At 42.4% G+C, this 23047-nt stretch overlaps 1 protein-coding gene across 1 annotated transcript; it reads right to left on the reverse strand.

Annotated features, from left to right (window-relative positions):
- Positions 1 to 2546: 2546 nt before the first annotated feature.
- On the reverse strand, positions 2547 to 15561 carry srd5a3 (steroid 5 alpha-reductase 3). The gene is made up of 5 exons (XM_063043120.1): positions 14978 to 15561; positions 8042 to 8193; positions 7174 to 7365; positions 5467 to 5598; positions 2547 to 4204 (listed from the first exon to the last, which is right to left on the reverse strand). The coding sequence occupies exons 1-5, from the start codon at positions 15544 to 15546 to the stop codon at positions 3945 to 3947; spliced, it is 1305 nt and encodes a 434-aa protein (XP_062899190.1). The 5' UTR covers positions 15547 to 15561; the 3' UTR covers positions 2547 to 3944.
- Positions 15562 to 23047: the final 7486 nt, after the last annotated feature.

Below are 23047 nucleotides of genomic sequence, written 5' to 3' on the forward strand. Positions count from 1 at the left end.
GTTGATCACAGTGCTTACCCCCTCCAGTGCCAGCTTGATATCTGTCAGAGTGTACTACTACCAGGTTGACAGTTGCGAACTCCTTCGGCAGATTGAACGGATGACACTTGACCACCAGATATTCTAGGTGGGGGGAGCAGGTCTGACACAGACCTGCAGAGTTTCTCCAGCATTTTGTGTGTGTTGCTCAAGGATCTGCAGAATCTCTTATGTCAGAGGTCTTCAGTGGTATTTAGTAAGGATGATAGAGAGAGGACATTAAGGCCCTGTGATTCAGTTTTACCCGGAGTCTCTGGCAGCCACATCTCTGAGACAATGGAGATATTTCCTGAGCTTCCAGCTGCTGCACCCATCCCCTGGAGTTCCAGGGTCTGTCGGTTCTGAAAACCATTCGTTCTTTGAAACAATGATACTTACTGCAATCTGTGTGGCTGGAAATGTTATCTGTATAATTCCAAATGGGAATATTTGATAATTCTTTTGGGAGCTGCACATGAAAAGTTGAGTGTCGTTTTTCAGCCTCCTTTCGTACTCATCTACTCTGGAATATGCAGCAGCCCTTTTTGAGGAATCAGCGCTGGAAAGAGTGAGCAGCTTTAAGTTACTAGGTGTCAACATCGCAGTGGACCTGTCGTGGGCTTACCACACTGATGTGACCATTAAGGAGTTCGAGGAGATTTCGTACATCACCAAAGACTCTTGCAAACTTCTCTCGACGTACGAAGGAGATCACTCTAACCGATGCATCGCAGCCTGACATGGAGACCCCAGTGCACACGATCGGAAGAGGCTGCAGAGGGTCATGGACTCAGCCAGATCCATCATGGGCACAAGCCTCCCCATCACAGAGGACATCTTCAAGCAGGCAGCATCCACATTGCGGACCCTCACCATCCTGGGACGGTTGTTAAAGCAAACAGCGCATTTCACTGTATGTTTTGATATATGTACATGTAATAATACTGTAATCTTGAATGCCTTTTTCTTGTTACCGCCATCAGGGGGAGGTACAGAAGCCTAAAGACCAACTCAATAATTCAGAAACAGCTTCTTCTCTGCCATCAGATTTATGAAAGACCCATAAACACTACCTTAACATCCTTATTTTGCACTATTGTGTAATTTATAGTAATTTTATGTCTTTGCACTGTACTGCTGCAAAATAAGATTTCAAATCATATTAGACAGTAATAATTAAACTGGTTCCGATTTTCCATCATTCATCATTCCAATGCTAAAGAAGTTTGACAGTAACCTGTCTAGATGGCTACTGTCCAATGGCATTATCATCAACCATTATGAAATGTTTTTGAGCGGCTGGTCATGGAGCACATTACCGCCTTTCTCCTGGCTACACTGGACCCTTTCCAGTTCGCTTATCACTCAAGTCAGTCCACTGATGCTGCAATAGCCTCTGCCCCCCACTTGTCCTGTCCCACCTGGAAAGTGGCGTCTCATATGTTTATAGACTTCATTTCAGTGTTCAGCACCATCATACCCCAGTAACTGGTGGGGAAACTCCTCGCTGGGTCTCAACACCTCCCTCTGCATTTGGATATTGGACTTCTCGACAGTAAGGCCACAGTCAGTCCACGTGGGCAGCAACATCTCTTGACCCATTATGCTGAGCACTGGCGCTCCCCAAGGCTGTATGCTCAGCCCACTGCTGACGAACGACAGTCTCACAGGAGCCAGCTCAAACTGTGTCAACAAGTTTGTGGATGTCACAACAGTAGCTGGCCTCATCAAGAACTACGATGAGACAGAGTATTGAGAGGAAGTGGAGTGGCTGGAGGATTGGTGTGAGAAAAACAAACTAAGCCTGAAGACAAAGGAAATCATTATAGACTTCAGGAAGGTGCAGACAAACTATCCCCCTTTGGGAATACATGGCTCCTTCGTAGAGAGTGTTAAGTACACCAAGTTCCTGGGAGTTCACATCATGGACTACCTCACCTGGTCCCTTAATATCACCTCCCTGAACAAGGCGGCACAGCAGCACCTCCACTTCCTAAGAAGATTGAGGCAACACAGGCTTCCCCACCCCCCACCCCCCTCCCCCCCCCCATCTTAACTGTGTTTTACAGGAGCACCATTGAGAGCATCCTGATGAGCTGCATGTCAATCTGGTACAGGAGCAGTTCAGTAGTGGACCAGAAGTCCCTAAAAAGGATTGTGAGAAGAGCAGAGAGGATCATAGGGGTCGCCCTACCATTCATCCAGATCACTTATCAGGAGTGCTGTGTACGCAGGGCCCTCAGTGCTGTTAAGGATCCAGCATCCTCTTTGACTTTCTACCATCAGGAGGGAGACTACAATGCGTAAAAACAAGAACAGTCAGGATGAGAAACAGTTTCTTCCCCCAGGCCATTAAGCCTCTGAGCTCTCTGCCACATCATATTCGAAGTGTCACTAGTTAATCTGTTCTGTACGTTATAATATTTAGTATTAATGCACCAGTTTGTTATTTATGTGTGATTCGTCTATAGATTTTATCCATACCTTCATAAATTATCATGTGTTATGTCACGTGATCGGCAACAATGAATATCAATCGGGTCAGGTTTTATAACGATGATCAAACATTTATTAAACTCTGCTCAATATTAAAAAAAATAAACAAACGAAAATCTTAACTGGAAGTAAACTGCTATGTGGCCATTCAACAAACTGCCACTCAGTACTAGTTCTTAAAGCGATAAATGCGAAAACAATTCTTAAGGTGGTAAATTCAAACACAGTTCTTAGAATGGTAAATTCAAAAGTCCAAGAGGTTTATACAGTCAATTAGGAGAGACTTTTCTGAAGTAAAGAATTCCTTGAAGACACGACATTACTGCCAAACCCAGCCGGATCCTGCCTTGTCCACAGGATTCACAACAAAGGAAATAAAACAGTTTAACGGCACTGACTTTTCCCTCTGGATACTAGATACTGCACAGCCTTTTCTGCTGCTTTTAGCAGAGGCTATCTCATGCAGATCACTCTTTCTTGAACGAATTCAATAATGGTTGATCCTATCCAAATCCGCTGAACGACTCCTTCAGGCTCCTGTCTTCACTCTCCAATATTACTGAAAAGATACATCAACAAACCTGGCAGCGATTAGTTAAACTGCCAGCCCAACACTTTTGTACCTCATAATAGAACGTAAAACTCCCTTTTAAATCAAAACTGCGTCATAAGGCAAATACGCAGCGGAGCGGAGTCTCTGGCTGACGTTCTAACTGGAAAACTAACTGCGTCACCCCAGGGGTCTCCTTTTATACCCGAGGTGAACATGTCATCACGTGACCTCCAAAAGACCATTCCATCATGCTCATCAGCTACTCAATTACATCATGGTCATAAGACAGTCACAAGATATCCATGAGGTATGTAACAGTTATGTGTACTACTCTGCTTTCTACCTGGTTTGAAGAAACATTGTCTCATTTCTACATATATATTATATGGTTATATATGTTATATTCATGTATGTAGTTAAATGACAATAAACTTGACTTGGCTTTTGAACTGAATATAGCATCTTGGGATGCCATCTGGCAGCTTTATGACATATTGCATCACATTAGCATTAACATTAGACATTATATAGAAATAGGATCTGGAAGATTATATAATTTTTTGATGAATTCAATGGCCTGTTACACATTTTTTTGTTCACAGAACCTGAAGCATTGAATAAGTGTAAGACAAAGGTAGCTTAATGGTAGCACATAAATTCAGAGTCAGAAACGATGGCTATCCCAAGCTATTTCATTATATATTCAAACATATAAAAAAATCCAAAATACTTCTGGTCCCAATCATTTTGGATAAGGGGTACCCAAGCTGTACAATACACATTGAAGTTAATTTCAGCGAATTTTATAGGATCAGGTACAATTTTTTAAAAAACTCACGACACACTGATGGAAAAGTATACTGTATTTTATGAAAATTTAAAATATGTAAGGTATGAATGCTTTTCGTGTTTTGGGATAATTGTCAAATTTTTTGACATAGAATTCATGGGATTGAATTGCCATCAATACATGGCTGCATAATACATACAATACTACAAACCACCATGTAAAGTGCTGTCCTTTAAAGGTTACACTTAAAGCAAAGTAGATCAGCAGTTCGGCGAAATAGTGTGGACAAGAAACGAATTCAAACCAGTCACCATATGGGATGCTATGCCTGTAGTTGATCACTTCACCTATATAGGAACAGAAACTGTTAATTAACTAAAAGAGAAAAGTATAATCAAACAGCATCATTTCTTGCATACAAATTTCAATAATATTTAAATAAAATGATGTAAATGCTTAATTACTATCCCACATTAGAAGTAATGGCATGGGGGAAAGATTGGGGGAAATAATGATAGGAGCTGAGATGAAACATAGATTGAAACATGGATTTTGGAAGGAAAATATTTTCAGGGATTTATCTGGCAATATGAAAATTAACCAATGTGCACCTACTGTTAATTATGAACTTTACCCACATACATTCCTCAGCCTGAATATTGGAAAGAAAAGCACACTGAAAAAACATATTTGCAACAAAAGTGAATTACAACAGCAGGTGGGCATTATTTTCAAAAGTCCCATCTGTGAGCCGGTACATATTCAATTAAATTGGAATGCACTGTGAGTGAAGATACCATTTAATATGGTACAATGGAAATCACATCAGAAGGCCAGAATCCATTGACCCGCACTGCTGAATTAACAGATCCCAGTGAGAAGGGTAGGGTGAGCCAGTGTGATTGATCCATGTTGCAAGAATAGTTGGGCTTCCAACGCAGGTAGTCGTAGACTGGAATGAGCTGGAAACTGCCTTTGCATGAATATTGAACATTGTTTGGTTGTGATGCTTTAAACACAATAACACTGTCAATGTGGAATGTTTATGTTTACAACTGAAATATAATAACTAGATAATGTCCTGAAGGAAGCCTATTAAACCATGCTGAATTAAAGAAAGAAAGAAAGATACAGAGAGTATCAAGAATTGCATCCCACATCTTAATAGATGAAAGGAGATGCAAAAAAGTCAGTACATAATTGCTGCTTGATTGCAAAACAGAAGAGGAACCCAATTCTTAAGAGGCAAACCATCCCATAACAACTACAATCCATTTGCCATTGGAGGCAGAAATCCATCCTGACTCACCTTCAGTTAAAAAAAAAGCTCCTTTTAAACCTTCTGCTCTAATGAGGTCAAATGAATAATTATCTCAAGACCACCAGCAGAAATGACCCATTTTTTCAACTGAAAGAGCAATCTGAATAATATATACTCTAATTGCACAAAGCACCTTTTAAGATATCAAATAGCAGGTTTTCATATGCTACATTTTGTCCCCCTTGTTAATCATTATGATTTGCTAAATCTTAGTTATGCATCAGCTGATATGTTTGTGCACCATTGACTTACTTACACAAATAATGTGTCATGGAAATAATCTCTTACCTGATTTGTTTTTCCTCAAATTGGCAAGGATCATATGACTCTTGTGCTGATGAATTGTTGCCCACAAAAACAGTGCTATTCCAGCTATATGGTACCACTGTCCTTGTGCGATCAGATCACGAATGGTGAATACTACACAATAAAGCAAAAAATTAACAAAAAGTTTCCAAACATTTTACGTGCATACATTAAACACAGAACCAGATTGCCTCGGCTCAGTGAAACTATTCCACTGTCCAAGAAGACTCTAATATTAAATTGCTGAGTAACATATATCCGTTCAAATGGACATTTTTTTTAAATAAAGCAAATTGGTGCAAACTCAAGGCTGTGCATATTGACTTTCTTATTGCATATACAACTTAGGGATCATATCCTAATTTGATTCTCATGTACAACGGAATCAGATGTGCTTGAAAATCAAATCAGGCATGATCTTTAAGTTGTACTACTACTTTAATATTGTTGCACATCCACAATTATAATGTGACTTTTTTTTTTCCTAATGGTATGATCTAACAGAAATTTCTCTGTACCCCATTCTACAAAAACAGCAGATAAACCAATACCAAACAGAATATTGCAGCAACGAAGGACATATTTAGACAAATGAGCCCAGACCAGCTTCTTACAAGGCTTTCCAACGAGCTCATCTCTGCTGCTCCTTGTCCAAGATCTTGCAATCCAATTCCTATTTCAGAGTTGTCAAAGTCAACATAGGGCTCCAAGAGGTTACAGGCACAAGTGTAGGTGTTCATGGCAGAACAGCCTACCTCTTCATATATGATGTTCATAATGAACCTTTTCAGTGCAGAGTCCATTTGCATTGTTATTCCTGAGTGCTGTTGGAGGTGTTCTATTAGTGAGACAGCAGAGCACAGCTAAACAGATGTCTTTTTTCCCCCAAATAAAAGCACAGTGGATTACCTACACACGTGTTTGGACTCCAGAACCCTGAATGATAATGGGGAACCAGAGTAGACAATACTTTCTGTCTCTTATGCAACTTTTTATCATTGTTGGCATTGCATTTCAATCCATGGACTGCTGTTTTGTAGAGAGGTACTCCTAGAAAGCCTTTTGAAAGCCTGCATACATAAATGCTCCATTTTCCTCAGCCTTCTTTATTACATTATTTAAGGGATAAAATGTATTGTTGCAATAAAAGTAAAGGTTTCAGGATACACAATCATGAAACATTCATGAGAAATGATATTAAAAATTTCAATATCCATCATCTAAACAACCGTATCCAATAAAGTGCTGTATGATAAGGATTGTACGGTAGACAAACTTCAGGTTTACAATATTTCCAAATAAATAAATTTCCATTTGTTGAAGCTGAAGAGCAGACACAAAGCATCTTGAATTCAAAGTGAGATTTTTTCCAGCTGGGATGCAGCTGAATCAATAATTGAGCATAGGCTTACTTGGTAAAATTTATGTTAAGTTATAATACAGGCAGCAGAGTTTTAGATAAACTAAATTTTAACAAGGGGGGAATTGGGAAGCCGAAAAGAGTATCAAACATTTACTTCTAGGGATAATAAAAGCAGTAATGCCCAAGTGGAAAAAGCGCAGCCAATGAAGGCTTAAAGTATTTGCTCCTTATTCTCACACGTTTCATAACTCTTATAACTTTTCGTATTAACTGGTCAATTAAATATATCAGGCCTATGTATTTAAATTATGCAAATAAAAAACTACCTTTTGATCCAGCATGGAGTCCTTCACAATGCACTGTTAAACCCACAAGGATGTAGTAAACCAGACCCCAACAATACTGTACTACATGAATGCTACCATTCGAAAACACAGAGACAATGAGGCACTCTCTGAGGCGTCGAACACCTTGCACAAACAACATTATCTGAACCAGCAGGACAGACAATTCATTACCTGGAAAAGAAATATTAAAGCTTTAAAATAATGCATATTTTAAATATTCACTAAAAACTGCTCTTGCCAATATTCATGTTTCCAGTAGTAGTAAAAACTAGACATACTCAACAGATCATTCAGCACAGATGGCTGGAGAAATACAGATAGCATTTCAGATTGATAACCTTTCACCAGTATTTTAAATCTTCCTATTTTGGAAGAACATCACATGGAAATGTTAATTCAAAATCACAAGATCAAGTCTTGTGGGATATTACTTCCTGATATTACAACAGCACCTGCTCTTCAAATGTATTTCATAAAAGACAGTTTTTAAAGTTTTTTTTCTATTCTTATAAGATTGTCATTGTCAAACTTCAGGAACATTGATTTCTGATTTATTATGTAAGAATTCATCTTAATATTTGATTACCTAAATACTATTGAAATTGTTTGATAAGGGTAAACTTGGTTATTAAGTGTTGGAAGATAATATCAAATGATCAACTTTATGTTTCACTACCACTTAATTTTATTTGAACTCATGGAAGCTTGTTTCAAAAGGGTACAGCTCCATGAGAACAATTATTTCTTCTCACCTGGGGTTGCACTAATTGAGAAATAATTATTTCCATTCATACACAATTCAGTAATTTGCTCTTATCTTGTGTAGAAAGTGAAAACTAAATCTTACCAGGTTTTAAGTGGGACACGCTTCCAGAAAGAAAACTAAGCAGTCTTTGAAACCATAATGGGAAAGGTTGACCAAAAAACAGATTTTGACAAGTAATTATAAGTAGAAAACTATTCCACATCATTGAAACCACATAGAAATGAGAAAACCACCTGCAAAAAAAAAGAAAAAACATTGTCATCCTATTAACCATAACTGTCTCCAAAAACATTCTTTCTTCAGAATAATTACTGTGTTCAAGAGCTGATATGAAGTGGAATGGGGCATTGTCTGATTTTTGCACCTAGTTTCAGAGAACACTTCTTCTAACAACTTTATTTTAACCTGGAACAGTATATTTTGCTCTGAGGTTACAAACAGACTTAGATAAAATTTTATATTGCTAAGTTAGATTTATTTACTTATTTCCACAGTGATCATTGATTTCCAAGTTGTGGACATAATTGGCAAAACCAGCATTTATTGTCCATCCTAATTGCCCTTGAGTAAGCAGCGGTGGACCAGCTTCTTGAACCACTTTACACAAGACTGCCTCAGAAATTGCCAATTCCAATTCAGAGCCAAGAAATGTAACACTGATCAGTTTTGTACCATATCATGCTTTTAACCTACCCTATTTTAGGAAAGCTTGTGCTGCTTTGTTATTGCATCTATCTTGTTAAATTAAGAGGGAGAAAATCATACTTTAAATTGAGGTTAAAAGTTTTTCAAAATGCTTGAAAAAAAGAGATTTTGAATAACTTTTCACCTCAATGCTTTCAGTTCAGGTGCAGCATAGGCAAGAATCAGAACTAAATCTTAATTTTAAAAAAATCAGCCAGACAGAATGCATGGCGGAAACCCACATCAAAGAGCACAGGAGGTCTATCTTTTTGGGTTACTCAGAGAAATTGGCGGTAGCAGACCACTGAATTCGCAATGGCCATAGGATTGACTTCAATGGCACAAAACCACTGTGCCACACCAATGGCTTTTGGGACCACTTGAGAAAGGAAGACATTGAAATAAAACTAGAGGAAAACAATTTTAACAAAGACAAAGGTCTCGCTCTAAATAAGAACTAGAATTCGATTATAAACAAGGTGGGAGAACGGAAACCTGACTGGATAAGGACTAACCAATCAGGAGGGATAAACTACAGGGGTATATATACCACCAGACTAGACATTCCCAGGCATCATCCCTGAAGAAGATGGCAGGGTTTGCCATTGAAACATCGGTTATAATCAACACCTATACTAGCTGGAAGCCTGAGAAGTTTATTCATCAAATCCTAGCAACACACATCAAAGTTGCTGGTGAACGCAGCAGGCCAGGCAGCATCTATAGGAAGAGGCGCAGTCGACGTTTCAGGCCGAGACCCTTCGTCAGGACTAACTGAAGGAAGAGTGAGTAAGGGATTTGAAAGCTGGAGGGGGAGGGGGAGATGCAAAATGATAGGAGAAGACAGGAGGGGGAGGGATGGAGCCGAGAGCTGGACAGGTGATAGGCAAAAGGGGATACGAGAGGATCATGGGACAGGAGGTCCGGGAAGAAAGACGGGGGGGGGGGTGACCCAGAGGATGGGCAAGAGGTATATTCAGAGGGACAGAGGGAGAAAAAGGAGAGTGAGAGAAAGAATGTGTGCATAAAAAGGAGTAACAGATGGGGTACGAGGGGGAGGTGGGGCCTAGCGGAAGTTAGAGAAGTCAATGTTCATGCCATCAGGTTGGAGGCTACCCATACGGAATATAAGGTGTTGTTCCTCCAACCTGAGTGTGGCCTCATCTTTACAGTAGAGGAGGCCGTGGATAGACATGTCAGAATGGGAATGGGATGTGGAATTAAAATGTGTGGCCACTGGGAGATCCTGCTTTCTCTGGCGGACAGAGTGTAGATGTTCAGCGAAGCGGTCTCCCAGTCTGCGTCGGGTCTCACCAATATATAAAAGGCCACATCGGGAGCACCGGACGCAGTATATCACCCCAGTCGACTCACAGGTGAAGTGATGCCTCACCTGGAAGGACTGTTTGGGGCCCTGAATGGTGGTAAGGGAGGAAGTGTAAGGGCATGTGTAGCACTTGTTCCGCTTACACGGATAAGTGCCAGGAGGGAGATCAGTGGGGAGGGATGGGGGGGACGAATGGACAAGGGAGTTGTGTAGGGAGCGATCCCTGCGGAATGCAGAGAGAGGGGGAGAGGGAAAGATATGCTTAGTGGTGGGATCCCGTTGGAGGTGGCGGAAGTTACGGAGAATAATATGTTGGACCCGGAGGCTGGTGGGGTGGTAGGTGAGGACCAGGGGAACCCTATTCCTAGTGGGGTGGTGGGAGGATGGAGTGAGAGCAGATGTACGTGAAATGGGGGAGATGCGTTTAAGAGCAGAGTTGATAGTGGAGGAAGGGAAGCCCCTTTCTTTAAAAAATGAAGACATCTCCCTCGTCCTAGAATGAAAAGCCTCATCCTGAGAGCAGATGTGGCGGAGACGGAGGAATTGCGAGAAGGGGATGGCGTTTTTGCAAGAGATAGGGTGAGAAGAGGAATAGTCCAGATAGCTGTGAGAGTCAGTAGGCTTATAGTAGACATCAGTGGATAAGCTGTCTCCAGAGACAGAGACAGAAAGATCTAGAAAGGGGAGGGAGGTGTCGGAAATGGACCAGGTAAACTTGAGGGCAGGGTGAAAGTTGGAGGCAAAGTTAATAAAGTCAACGAGTTCTGCATGCGTGCAGGAAGCAGCGCCAATGCAGTCGTCGATGTAGCGAAGGAAAAGTGGGGGACAGATACCAGAATAGGCACGGAACATAGATTGTTCCACAAACCCAACAAAAAGGCAGGCATAGCTAGGACCCATACGGGTGCCCATAGCTACACCTTTAGTTTGGAGGAAATGGGAGGAGCAAAAGGAGAAATTATTAAGAGTAAGGACCAATTCTGCTAGACGGAGCAGAGTGGTGGTAGAGGGGAACTGATTAGGTCTGGAATCCAAAAAGAAGCATAGAGCTTTGAGACCTTTCTGATGGGGGATGGAATGGATGTCCAGACCCTATATACTTCCATCCCCCATCAGGAAGGTCTCAAAGCTCTACGCTTCTTTTTGGATTCCAGACCTAATCAGTTCCCCTCTATCACCACTCTGCTCCGTCTAGCAGAATTGGTCCTTACTCTTAATAATTTCTCCTTTTGCTCCTCCCATTTCCTCCAAACTAAAGGTGTAGCTATGGGCACCCGTATGGGTCCTAGCTATGCCTGCCTTTTTGTTGGGTTTGTGGAACAATCTATGTTCCGTGCCTATTCTGGTATCTGTCCCCCACTTTTCCTTCGCTACATCGACGACTGCATTGGCGCTGCTTCCTGCACGCATGCAGAACTCGTTGACTTTATTAACTTTGCCTCCAACTTTCACCCTGCCCTCAAGTTTACCTGGTCCATTTCCAACACCTCCCTCCCCTTTCTAGATCTTTCTGTCTCTGTCTCTGGAGACAGCTTATCCACTGATGTCTACTATAAGCCTACTGACTCTCACAGCTATCTGGACTATTCCTCTTCTCACCCTGTCTCTTGCAAAAACGCCATCCCCTTCTCGCAATTCCTCCGTCTCCGCCGCATCTGCTCTCAGGATGAGGCTTTTCATTCTAGGACGAGGGAGATGTCTTCATTTTTTAAAGAAAGGGGCTTCCCTTCCTCCACTATCAACTCTGCTCTTAAACGCATCTCCCCCATTTCACGTACATCTGCTCTCACTCCATCCTCCCACCACCCCACTAGGAATAGGGTTCCCCTGGTCCTCACCTACCACCCCACCAGCCTCCGGGTCCAACATATTATTCTCCGTAACTTCCGCCACCTCCAACGGGATCCCACCACTAAGCATATCTTTCCCTCCCCCCCTCTCTCTGCATTCCGCAGGGATCGCTCCCTACACAACTCCCTTGTCCATTCGTCCCCCCCATCCCTCCCCACTGATCTCCCTCCTGGCACTTATCCGTGTAAGCGGAACAAGTGCTACACATGCCCTTACACTTCCTCCCTTACCACCATTCAGGGCCCCAAACAGTCCTTCCAGGTGAGGCATCACTTCACCTGTGAGTCGACTGGGGTGATATACTGCGTCCGGTGCTCCCGATGTGGCCTTTTATATATTGGTGAGACCCGACGCAGACTGGGAGACCGCTTCGCTGAACATCTACGCTCTGTCCGCCAGAGAAAGCAGGATCTCCCAGTGGCCACACATTTTAATTCCACATCCCATTCCCATTCTGACATGTCTATCCACGGCCTCCTCTACTGTAAAGATGAGGCCACACTCAGGTTGGAGGAACAACACCTTATATTCCGTATGGGTAGCCTCCAACCTGATGGCATGAACATTGACTTCTCTAACTTCCGCTAGGCCCCACCTCCCCCTCGTACCCCATCTGTTACTCCTTTTTATGCACACATTCTTTCTCTCACTCTCCTTTTTCTCATTTTCTCCCTCTGTCCCTCTGAATATACCTCTTGCCCATCCTCTGGGTCACCCCCCCCCCGTCTTTCTTCCCGGACCTCCTGTCCCATGATCCTCTCGTATTCCCTTCTGCCTATCACCTGTCCAGCTCTCGGCTCCATCCCTCCCCCTCCTGTCTTCTCCTATCATTTTGCATCTCCCCCTCCCCCTCCAGCTTTCAAATCCCTTACTCACTCTTCCTTCAGTTAGTCCTGACGAAGGGTCTCGGCCTGAAACGTCGACTGCGCCTCTTCCTATAGATGCTGCCTGGCCTGCTGCGTTCACCAGCAACTTTGATGTGTGTTGCTTGAATTTCCAGCATCTGCAGAATTCCTGTTGTTTTCATCAAATCCTAATTATTTTGCAGAATACACAATACATTTCTATATTATCGCTTCATCTCAATCTTTGGAAATTGTATGTTTACACAGTCTATATAAACAGATCATTGTAACTTATTCTATAGTTAAAACCCCACTGAGTGAGGCCATTTGGCTCAACTGGCCAAGGTGGGTCTCCAGACAACAATCTCATTAGTTCCATTACCTCTCTCCTAAATTCTATGCTCTTGCTTAACTTGCTGTCTGTCAAATATGCTCACAAATTCCTTTTGATTACCAGGGCGAGGCCCTTCATCAGGACTTGGCCCAAAACGTCAACTGTTTACTCTTTTCCACTAATGCTGCCTGGCCTGCTGAGTTCCTCTGGCACTCAGCTTCTCTGCAATTGTAATTGCTTTATTATTCTTTTTGCATTCCTCCATACAAATCAGCTACAATTAAGAACCTCTTCAAAGCAGTACCAACAGCAATTAACGGTCCAGGTTTCTATCCCAACATAGTCATTTCCATTGTTCTCTCAAAAATCCCAATCATTCCTTACAACACACACGCTTCACACTTTTACAAATTCATAAAATTATTAACCTGAAATTTTAATTCTACTTCTCCTCTCTCCACAGATGCTGCCTGTCCCGAGTACCTCCAGCATTCTGATTTTAAAAAGAGCCTTTAATTGTCTAACAAAGTATCTACTGGTCTTAAAAATAATAAATGGCTAAGTAAAAAAACCACGGCTGTGATTTCCCCACTAGAACCTAGGGTTTTAGGTGCATTTTCTCTTTTGATCTCATTGCAGTACTGAGCTACTGGCAAGGTTGGATGAATGAATTCCGAGAAGTGAACTGCGGCCCTTAATGCACATTTGTAAGGATGAACCAAGCTTCCATTTAATCCCCACCCCCCAAAAGAATGCATTTAGACATTTCGATATAGCAGCACTCTCTCAGTACCCAAGTCTTTAACAGTGATTGTCTTGTGGCAATGCTTCTGTTGACATTGATGTTCTGACTCTAGACTGACTGAGGTAACGGAGCAGACTAGGATGTGGTCAGCCCAGCAGACATCAATGCCTATTGTGGGACAGATGAGATTGAAAATCGAGGTGAGTGTGGAAGGTGAGCGTGCACTGGCTGCCTGCCTTTGATCGCTGGTGGGATCACTCTGCTGCCGGAGAGGGGAGACTGTGTGGCCTGCCGCTGTGCCAGAATGTCACCGAGGTTTTCTGCATTTATGGATATGGATTTGGACTATGGACTTTTTTGGAGTCACATCTTCTCGTTTTTTCGTGCCGGGGCGGGGGGGGGGGGCGGTTCGGGGATGGTGATCGTGTTGCCATTCTTTTCTCCATGATTTTGTGGCCATCTGGAGAAGAATTTCAGAGTTGTATGTTTTGATAATAAATGAACCTTTGACATGGTATAAACAGACTTGTGATCCCTATGCTTGAACAATTATATTCCCTAACATATACATTGTAGTGTTTGGCCCAAGCATATTGACAAGGAAGAAACAGGGCAGACTAATTCCAACATTGTCCTGATGCAGGGAATCAGCGAAAAAAAAAATCAACATTTCTTTGGCCTCCACTGATGTTGTCTGAACCGTTGAGTTTTTCCAGCAATTTGTCCTTGTCTTGGTGTGCTGATGAACTAAGTCAAAGTCAAAATAAATGTATTATCAAAGGACATATATGTCATCATATACAACGCTGTTGTGAGTTAGTCTGCCCTGGTCAATCCTTGCTGATCACTGGGGTGGGGCTGTATTCCTTCTCACCCAGGCCAGAAATCACCCTGCGGTTTCTGACATGCAAACCGAAATTATTTCAAATTTGGAGTATGCCTTCTATGGCCTCATCCAAGGGCTTCTGGTTGCAGTACATGCATTGACACCAAAGCACAACACAGCAAATCACTGGGAGGATAAGCAAACAGACAGTACCGCCCTCGTTCAGGCCAACTTCCGCAAGGAGGGCCTTTTTTTTTACAGGGCCTGCTTACTCACTGTCAACTATACTGGTCCGGATACATTGTCGGCATGCCGAATAATACTTGACACCAGGTTCCTTGGGCATCTTGATCTGCCAATCACATCAGAAAAGGAAACAAAGACTTTGTAAGCTGCTGCTCTTACCTCTTCGGGATATCTAGGCGCTGGAGCCACGGCGGCCGCTGGAAGAAATACTGTTTGCTTTTACCATAGCACATGGCGTCTTTAAGTACAACGCGCCAGATACCCGAACCGGAACATAGATCGGGGAAAACAATAAAGATCAGAAATAGCGCGGCGACAACTAGCCAGGCGATGGCCAAGATCCCCAAGTCAGATCCTACGAACATCTTGCCACGGTGAGGAGGAGGAGGGGAGAGAGGCGAGGCGAGGCGAGGAGGAGGGGAGAGAGGCGAGGCTGAAGTAATCGCCGGCGGCACCAGAGGCGGATAGGACCGCTTTGTAGCTGCCGTGAAATCCCGCAGCAGAGCGGAACATAACAGGCCGGCGTCTGCACAGCTTTGGTTTTGCACCAGGGCTTGCGGCTCCGGGCGGTCAGCTGCTGGGTAATCATAGCCTTGAACGGGGGATGACCTTCTGCTGGTAGGGAACAGTCTCCCAAATGTAGCCGTCGTTTGGGAGGGGAATTGGGTGCTTGGGTGGGTGGAGACGGGCGAAAAAAAGTGGAGAAGTGACACCTGATACAAGTTCATGAAATCATCAGAATCCCGTTTATCCCGCTGATGTATGTCGTGAAATTGGTTTTGTGGCAAGACCAAAAAAAATTGTATGCTATAAACATAAATAGTGCAAAAGACAATTAATAAGGTCGTGTAATGGGTTCATGGGCCGTTATAAATTTGATAGAGGAGGGGAATTAGTTCTAATGTTCAAGAGAGGCATATATGGTATTGCATAGAAAAAATATTTCTCGCAGGGTAGAAATTTCAGGTGGAGATGCAAGTGAAATTGCAGACGTTTGGGAATCTGGAGCAACACATAAAATACTGGAGGAACTCCATCGTGATGAAGGGTCTTCACCCAAAACATCGACTATTCCTATATGTCTGTAGATGCTGCCTGGCCCACTGAGTTCGTCCCAGGGTTGCCAGATTGAAATTTTAATTTAAAGCCAAACATTACTTGAAAAAGGCCAGGAAAAAGCCAGATGGGGGACAATATATTTTTCATACTCCCATCACATGAAAAGTTCCAGATCCAACTCATTACTATCCTTTTCACTGCAATCAGTGGAACATACGACATAAACCTTGTCGGATGTGAAGTTTTTTTTAGCATTTCTGGAGATGCAGTAAAGTCTTTGCAACGTTTGCTTGAAAGCAATAGTTCTGCCCACATTCTCACAATAGCATCAAGAAGATTCAGCTGCATTCTGTTTCTTGCCTTCCTTTTAACGGAGGATACAAGAGAAAATATCCTCTGAACTACAGCGTTGCTGACAGGGGTTATTAGGCAAGTAAGGGCAAAGGTGGCAATCTCTTTAAATGTCTGATGGTGAAGTACACCAATTCAAAACTGTTCAGTGTCTGTAGAGAGTCCACATCTTTCTTAAATGGAGCTTCTTCTTTCCAATCCACAAAAGGCATTTTTCTCTATTCTTCTTCAATAGCGCTGACATTGTTTCCAGCAAGGTGTATAAAGGGTTAACTCGGAAAACATGGGCCTTGAAGCTTGATTTAAAATTATCACAGGGCTCAATTTTGATAAACTTTCAAATGTATCTCTCGCTGATGCAAGTCTACATGTAACTTGACTCAGAACAACTTCTAGCATAGACATACATCTTTCTTTGACAGTTTTTATTTCCAGATGGGCCTCAGCACTGTTGTTCTGCTGTAGGAACTTATTACATGCTGTTGAGAATTTGATACCAAAATCAACTTCTTGAATATTTTTTTCTGTCTTTTGGCATCATACAGTCTGTTCTGAAGACTCTTCTGGTATAAGAATATTTGTTGGTACAATTCATGAGGATCAGCTTTGGTTCGCTAAAAAAGGCTGTTCAGTCTTTCAAATTCCTGCACAAAAGATGTTGCAAACTCAAAGAACAAGTAGTTTTTGTAGTCTGACAACATTTCCTTTAGGTGTCTTGCTTTGAATTTTGTATCAAACTTTAATTGGGCTAGTTCAGCAGAAGTGAAATAAGCCTTTAGCTCTTCCCAGTTCATCAGAATATTAAACATGACCTTTCCACGCACAAGCCACCAAGTAGGTGACGGCTTTTCGAAGGGGAGGGGGCAGTTCGGGTTATCTCAAATTCTGTAGTTGTGTTCATCACTCTAAACACTTCTTTGTATGCTTCTCGTCGTAATTCACTGTGGCTTGAATGAACAGTGCCAGCGAATGACAGATAGATTTGAGTTGCACACAGAAAGGAGACACATCTTTTAGTCTAGACCACATAGAGTTGTTGCACCCAACCATGTTTGATGCACCATCTGATGCAAAACCAATGCAATTTGCAAGACTCTGGCCCAGTTACAATTTCCTTTGTCCTATCACTTAAAAATCGAACTAAAGTACACAAATATTTTTGTGTTGAAATGTCAGTAGATTCATCTATAATGATGGCATATTTCTTGTTCTGAAAGTCATCAATGAGATCAGTTTTCAGTGCAGGCGAAATGATGTTTTTCAGTAAGCATGCACATTTAGTTTTATGTAACTTCATGTGCTCCAGTGTGCTCCCATGCCCATGTGCTATCATGATTTCACTCAGGTGGTCAACTGTACGTATCGCACAATGGCAGGTCATGCTTGCAGCAATTTGCAGCTCTGCTGCCTGAACCTTACCGTTATCTTGCCTAGGAGTTTTTGTTACATTAAGTTATGTCTGGCCTTTTGATGGAGTTCTCCGCTTGTGTTTCTCCCATTTTTCATGATTTGAAAGGTTGCTAGCTCTTGGTACAATGGTGCTGTGGCACAATTTACAATAAGCTGCCTCCGATCCATTAGCAGCCTTTTGGACCCATACAAATGTTTCTTCCCATTTGCTATTGTACTTACGATTGCTATCGTAAGAAGCTTTCCATTACTTTAATGACATGGCCATGGGTGTTGACAATAAATGATTTCTAAAAACGGCCGAAGGCGTTACAGTTTCACCACAAAACGTTATTAAGCATAGAAGATACACTTCACGGTGGATTTGTACGATTATAAATCACAACCAAACACTCCGGAGGTCTGAGAAAAACTGCACCTGTCCAGACGGTTCGGCACGTGATCGTGTTGTCGACTTGCCAGTTGGCGCCTTCTTGCCCAGACTCTTGGCGGCAGAAATATTGCCAAATGTAACTGACCAAAAAACATTTTTCTTAAAGGAAAATGTTTTAGAAAAAGGATGGTATGTAATTTTCATGCAGATAATCTTAGCATGTAGAAAAGCCAGGAAAAAGCCAAAAACGCGAAGCGCAGAATTGAATATCGCTGTGATTATTGTACGTTCTAGTATCAATTGTTTGGTGACAATAAAGTATAAAAGCCAAATGAATTTTCTGATGCCAACCAAATTAGGAAAAAGCCGGATGTCTGGAATTTGGCGCCAAAAAAGCCAATCTGGTAACCCTGGTTCCTCCAGCATTTGTGTGTGGCGCTAGAAACGATGATGCTAGAGCAGAGGTTCCCAACCCGGGGTCCACTGACCCCTCGATTAACGGTAGGGGCCATGGCATAAGGAAGATTGGGAACCCCTGTGCTAGAGGGTATAACTTTAATGGAATCAACAAGTTGAAGGAGTTGTGTGGGACAAGGTTTTTTTCACACAGAGTAGTGGGTGCTTCAAATGCACTGTCAGGGATGGTAGTGGAAGCAGACACAATAATGGCATTCAGCAGCTCAGGGCATTGGAAGTCAATTCCGGCATCCTCTAAGCAAGTTTGTATGTTCCTTCCTGTACGCGTGTGGTTTCCCCCAGATGCTCCAGTTTCCTCCCAGAGTCCCAATATGTACCTGCTAGTATGTTAATTGATTATTGTAAACCGGCCCGTGAGTAGACTAGGGTTAAGTCAGTGAGTTGCTGGTTGGTACAGCCTGAAGAGCCAGTAGGGCCTGTTCCGTGCTCCGTATTGCTAAATAAAATAAATCAATTTAGATGGGCACATGAACACACAGAGGATTGAGGGATACGAATGGATTAGTTTAACTCAGCACAGACATTGTGGGCTGAAATAATCTTGATTTCCATCAGCAAGAGCAGTGCTTTTCAAACTTCTTAGGGTTACTGCCCCCTTGGCTCCCAAACCACAGCTCTAGCAGCCCCATCTGTCTTTCTGGACACTACACAATGAAAACACAGTTTTGATTTATGATGCACAGTGAAGGAAAACAGGAACTGCAGATGCAAATCAGTGACAAATAATTGCAAATATATAAAGCTACAAATGATTTTTTTATTTAATTAAGTAAAAACAATTTTCATCGACAATTTCAGAGTGTACAGTAGTAGTCCAAACTATTCACTATTTCACTCCTTTTTCAACTTTCAATGAGATGGATGAGCTTTGTGCAGTGATATCAGCTTTTCAACGTCAGGCTGAATGTTGCTCAGAAGGAGTCCCAGATCCCCATGTTCAATAATCTGCAATCTGTTTCGTTGCTTAGAATGAAGTTGGCCGACTGCACTGAAAACGTGCTCCAGTAAATATGATGTTGGAAAGGTAATAAAGAAGAACTTCTTGGCCTTTTCCACAGTGCAGGACAGTTTTCACAGAATTCTTTCTGCAAACAAAAGTCTTAATATGATTTTTTTGAACCTTGGCTCCAGCTGTAGCAAGATCAGTTTTTCCTCTATCCATCCTGGTAGTTCCTCATTACAAGTGCTCAGGAACTGATCATTTCCCAATCTGGAATTTAGATCGAGAAAAGATCCTGAAATCTCCCTGATATTTGACTAATATTGTAAATATATTGATTATATAATTCATAAGGTTCCTTAAGGTTATAGTCAGGGGTAGTAATGGGTCAAGCTCCCATTACCTATTAAATGCTCCCAATGGCGTGTGCTTCAAATAGCCTCTGACAACGAAGTTGAGCTCCTGGCCTTCACATGTGGCTTAGCTAGTAAGCCAGACGGAACTGTTTCTACTGACAGGAGAAGGGGCAAAGATGGGTTACTGGTGCCTTAAACAGATGGGGCCATGGTTGACAGCTCACCTAGAAGGAAAACTCTGATTTCAAACCTCCGCTGCCTTGCGGCTATACCCACTCATGAGGAAGGCTTTGGGAGTAAACCCCAAGGTAAAATCCTGAGGGAGAGTCCCTAAGGCAGTGCTACATTGAATTTAATGCTGACTAGCAACTCCTGCAACGCTGCTGGTACCAGACTATCAGTCTCTGCCGTTCCTTTGGGTTCATCAGTTGTGTGAGGGGGAACTTGCTACATAGGCAACAGCTTACTCTCCATATCATACTGCCAGGCTTGCGTATCTAGACGGCTAGGATGCAATATCCCTGGTCAACTAACCGATGGAGGCCTCAGACTCAGACTTATTAAAATGAATATATAATTAATTATGGGTTATATGTAAGGAGCACATGAAAGACTTACATCACTACACCACCATGTTATATGTGAGCCCCTTACTAGAGAACAACTGAGTAGTAGACTTGCAAGTGCTACACCTGTCCCTACACCTCCTCTCTTGCCACCATTCAGGGCCCCAAACGGTACTTCCAAGTGAGGCAACACTTCACTTGTGAGTCTGTTGGGGTCATCTGTTGCATCCGGTGCGGCCTCCGCTCCGTCTGCCAAAACAGACAGGATCTCCCAGTGGCCACCCATTTCAACTCTGCTTCCCACTCCCATTCAGATATGTCCATACATGGCCTCCTCTACTGCCATGATGAGGCTAAACTCAGGTTGGAGGAGCAACACCTCATATACCGTCTAGGTAGTCTCTAGCCCCTTGGTATGAGCATAGAATTCTCCAAATTCTGGTAATTCCCTTCCCCTATCCCTATGTCACTCTGCCCCCTCCCTCAGCTGCCTACCACCTCCCTCATGTTCCCGCCTCCTTCTACTACCCATTGTGTTTTCCCCTATTCTTTCTTCACCTTTCCTGCCTATCACCTCCCTGCCTCCCTTCCCCTACCCCTTTATCTTTCCCCTTACTGGTTTTTCACCTGGAACCTACCAGCCTTCTCCTTCCCACCCTCCCCCCACCTTCTTTATAGGGCCTCTGCCCCTTCCCTCTTCAGTCCTGACGAAGGGCTCTGGCCCGAAATGTCGACTCATCGTTTCCACGGATGCTGCCCGACCTGCTGAGTTCCTCCAGCGTGTTGTGAGTGTAACTGAGTAGACCAGTTCTTCGCGGCTCCTGTGTTGTACTTCTTATTAGTTTCTGGAGTTTCAAAGCATAACAGTAGCAATGAAGAAGTTTTAAAACAAACATGCAACGACTACCGACCTGTTGAAGCACAGAACATTTCTCCTCAGAAGGGGAGAAATGTTCAAGATACAAAAAGCCAGAAAACAGACAAAATTAACAAACAACGTGAACGGCAGTGGGTTCATAAACAGTAAGTACTGGGTGATAATAATAAGTTTTACAAAAAGAGGAATTGACTGACTACATGGGAAAGATAGAAGTGTTCGATTGCATTACAAGTAACTGGATATATATTAAATGAATTGAGCAGTATTTTGAAGTAAATGAAATAACTGATGGCAAAGGAGTGCCAGTGTTGCTGGGTGCAATAGGTGGAAACACATGCAGTTTGCTCAGAAGTTTAACTATTCCAACCAAACCAGCCGAATTAGCTTTGCTGAAAGCGTGAACGTAATGCAGGAACATTTAGAAACAGAAACCATTGTTGATTGCAGAACACTTTAGCTTTCATACATGGATTCAAAAGAAAGGGGTGTCCATTTCAACTTACGTGGCAAATTGTCAGTTCAGTGACGGGCTTAATGATTCACTGAGAGATTGTTTAGTTTGTGGAATCTTACAAGAAAGCATTCGGAAAAAAAGCTCCTAACTGAATTGCAACTCACATTTAAAAGAACATTTGAAGTTGTTTTATCAATGGAAACAGCAGCCAGAGACACAATTGAGTAGCAGTTGGGAATGAAAGTGAAAGTGCACAAAATTGTTACGTCTAAACAGAGACTGGCTTGGCCAAATAAATTGTATTACTGTTGTGGCAGGGGTCCACATACACCCGACCAATGCAGGTTTAAAGGCAAAACTAGGCAAAAATGTTACAAAGTAGGGCACATACAAAGATCGTGTTGGATAGACAAAAATAAATGAACTGCACAGGAAAGAGAAAAAGATAAGAAGTCAAGTTGCGCTTTCAAAAAGAGCACTAATCTGCATGCTGTAGATGAAAACTCTGATAATGATGAGAGTGAAAGAACTAGGTAGCCTTGAGTTTGACAATGTGAAAACTAGCAAGAGACAAGCAATATGGCTTAAATCAGAAGTGAATGCCGAATTAATTCATATGGAATTTGACACTGGCTGAGCTATTTCAGTCATTCCACAAAATGAGTTTGAACAGCATTTCAAAGATACTAAACTGAAGCCTGCAGATATCCAACTAAGCACTTATACTGGAGAAAAGATAACTCCTGGAGGAATGGCATTCATTACAGTGAAATACAACTAACAAAAATCCAAAATTGTGTTTGTATGTGGTAAAAACAAGAGGGCCAACATTTTGAGGCCACGATTGGTTGAGACAACAACTTGATTGGCGATCCATCCACCATTTGCATCCCCTGTATCAGAGTCAATGGAGAGCAAATTAAGAAAAATATAGGATGATGTCACAGTAGTGTTTAAGAATGGCATTAGAAAACTTGAACATATCAAGGGTAAAATAGTGTTAAATGAAAATGCCACACCAAAGTTTTACAAAGCCTATCCAGTTTCTTATGCCGTCTGTGATAAAGTAGCCAGTGATCTAGATCACGTGGATGCTGCAGGAATTCTTTCCAAGTTTGAGTGGAGCCCTTGTGCAGTGTCAGTGGAAATGTGTGCGTGGAGTTGGAGGAGGTGGTGGATGTACTTAATGAATACTTTGCTCCAGTATTCACTAGAGAAGCAGAACTTCGTAATTGTGGGGATGACTTACAGTGGACTGAAACGCTTGAGCATATAAACATTAAGAAAGAGGATGTGCTGGAGCTTTTGAAAAACATCAAGTTAGATAGGTTACTGGGACTGGATGAGATGTACCCCAGGCTAC

Source organism: Mobula hypostoma, chromosome 3 (assembly GCF_963921235.1).
Source record: "Mobula hypostoma chromosome 3, sMobHyp1.1, whole genome shotgun sequence".
In the NCBI taxonomy this organism is placed as follows: Eukaryota; Metazoa; Chordata; class Chondrichthyes; order Myliobatiformes; family Myliobatidae; genus Mobula; species Mobula hypostoma.

Bases quoted from the DNA above. Each gene is read 5' to 3' on its own strand.
- srd5a3 (XM_063043120.1), bottom strand. From the start codon at position 15,546: ATGAACTTGTATCAGGTGTCACTTCTCCACTTTTTTTCGCCCGTCTCC. The intron at 8,194-14,977 runs GTAAGAGCAGCA...TTTTTTTTGCAG, and splicing joins CGCCTAGATATCCCGAAGAG to GTGGTTTTCTCATTTCTATG. The intron at 7,366-8,041 runs GTAAGATTTAGT...TTTCTTTTCCAG, and splicing joins CGTGTCCCACTTAAAACCTG to GTAATGAATTGTCTGTCCTG.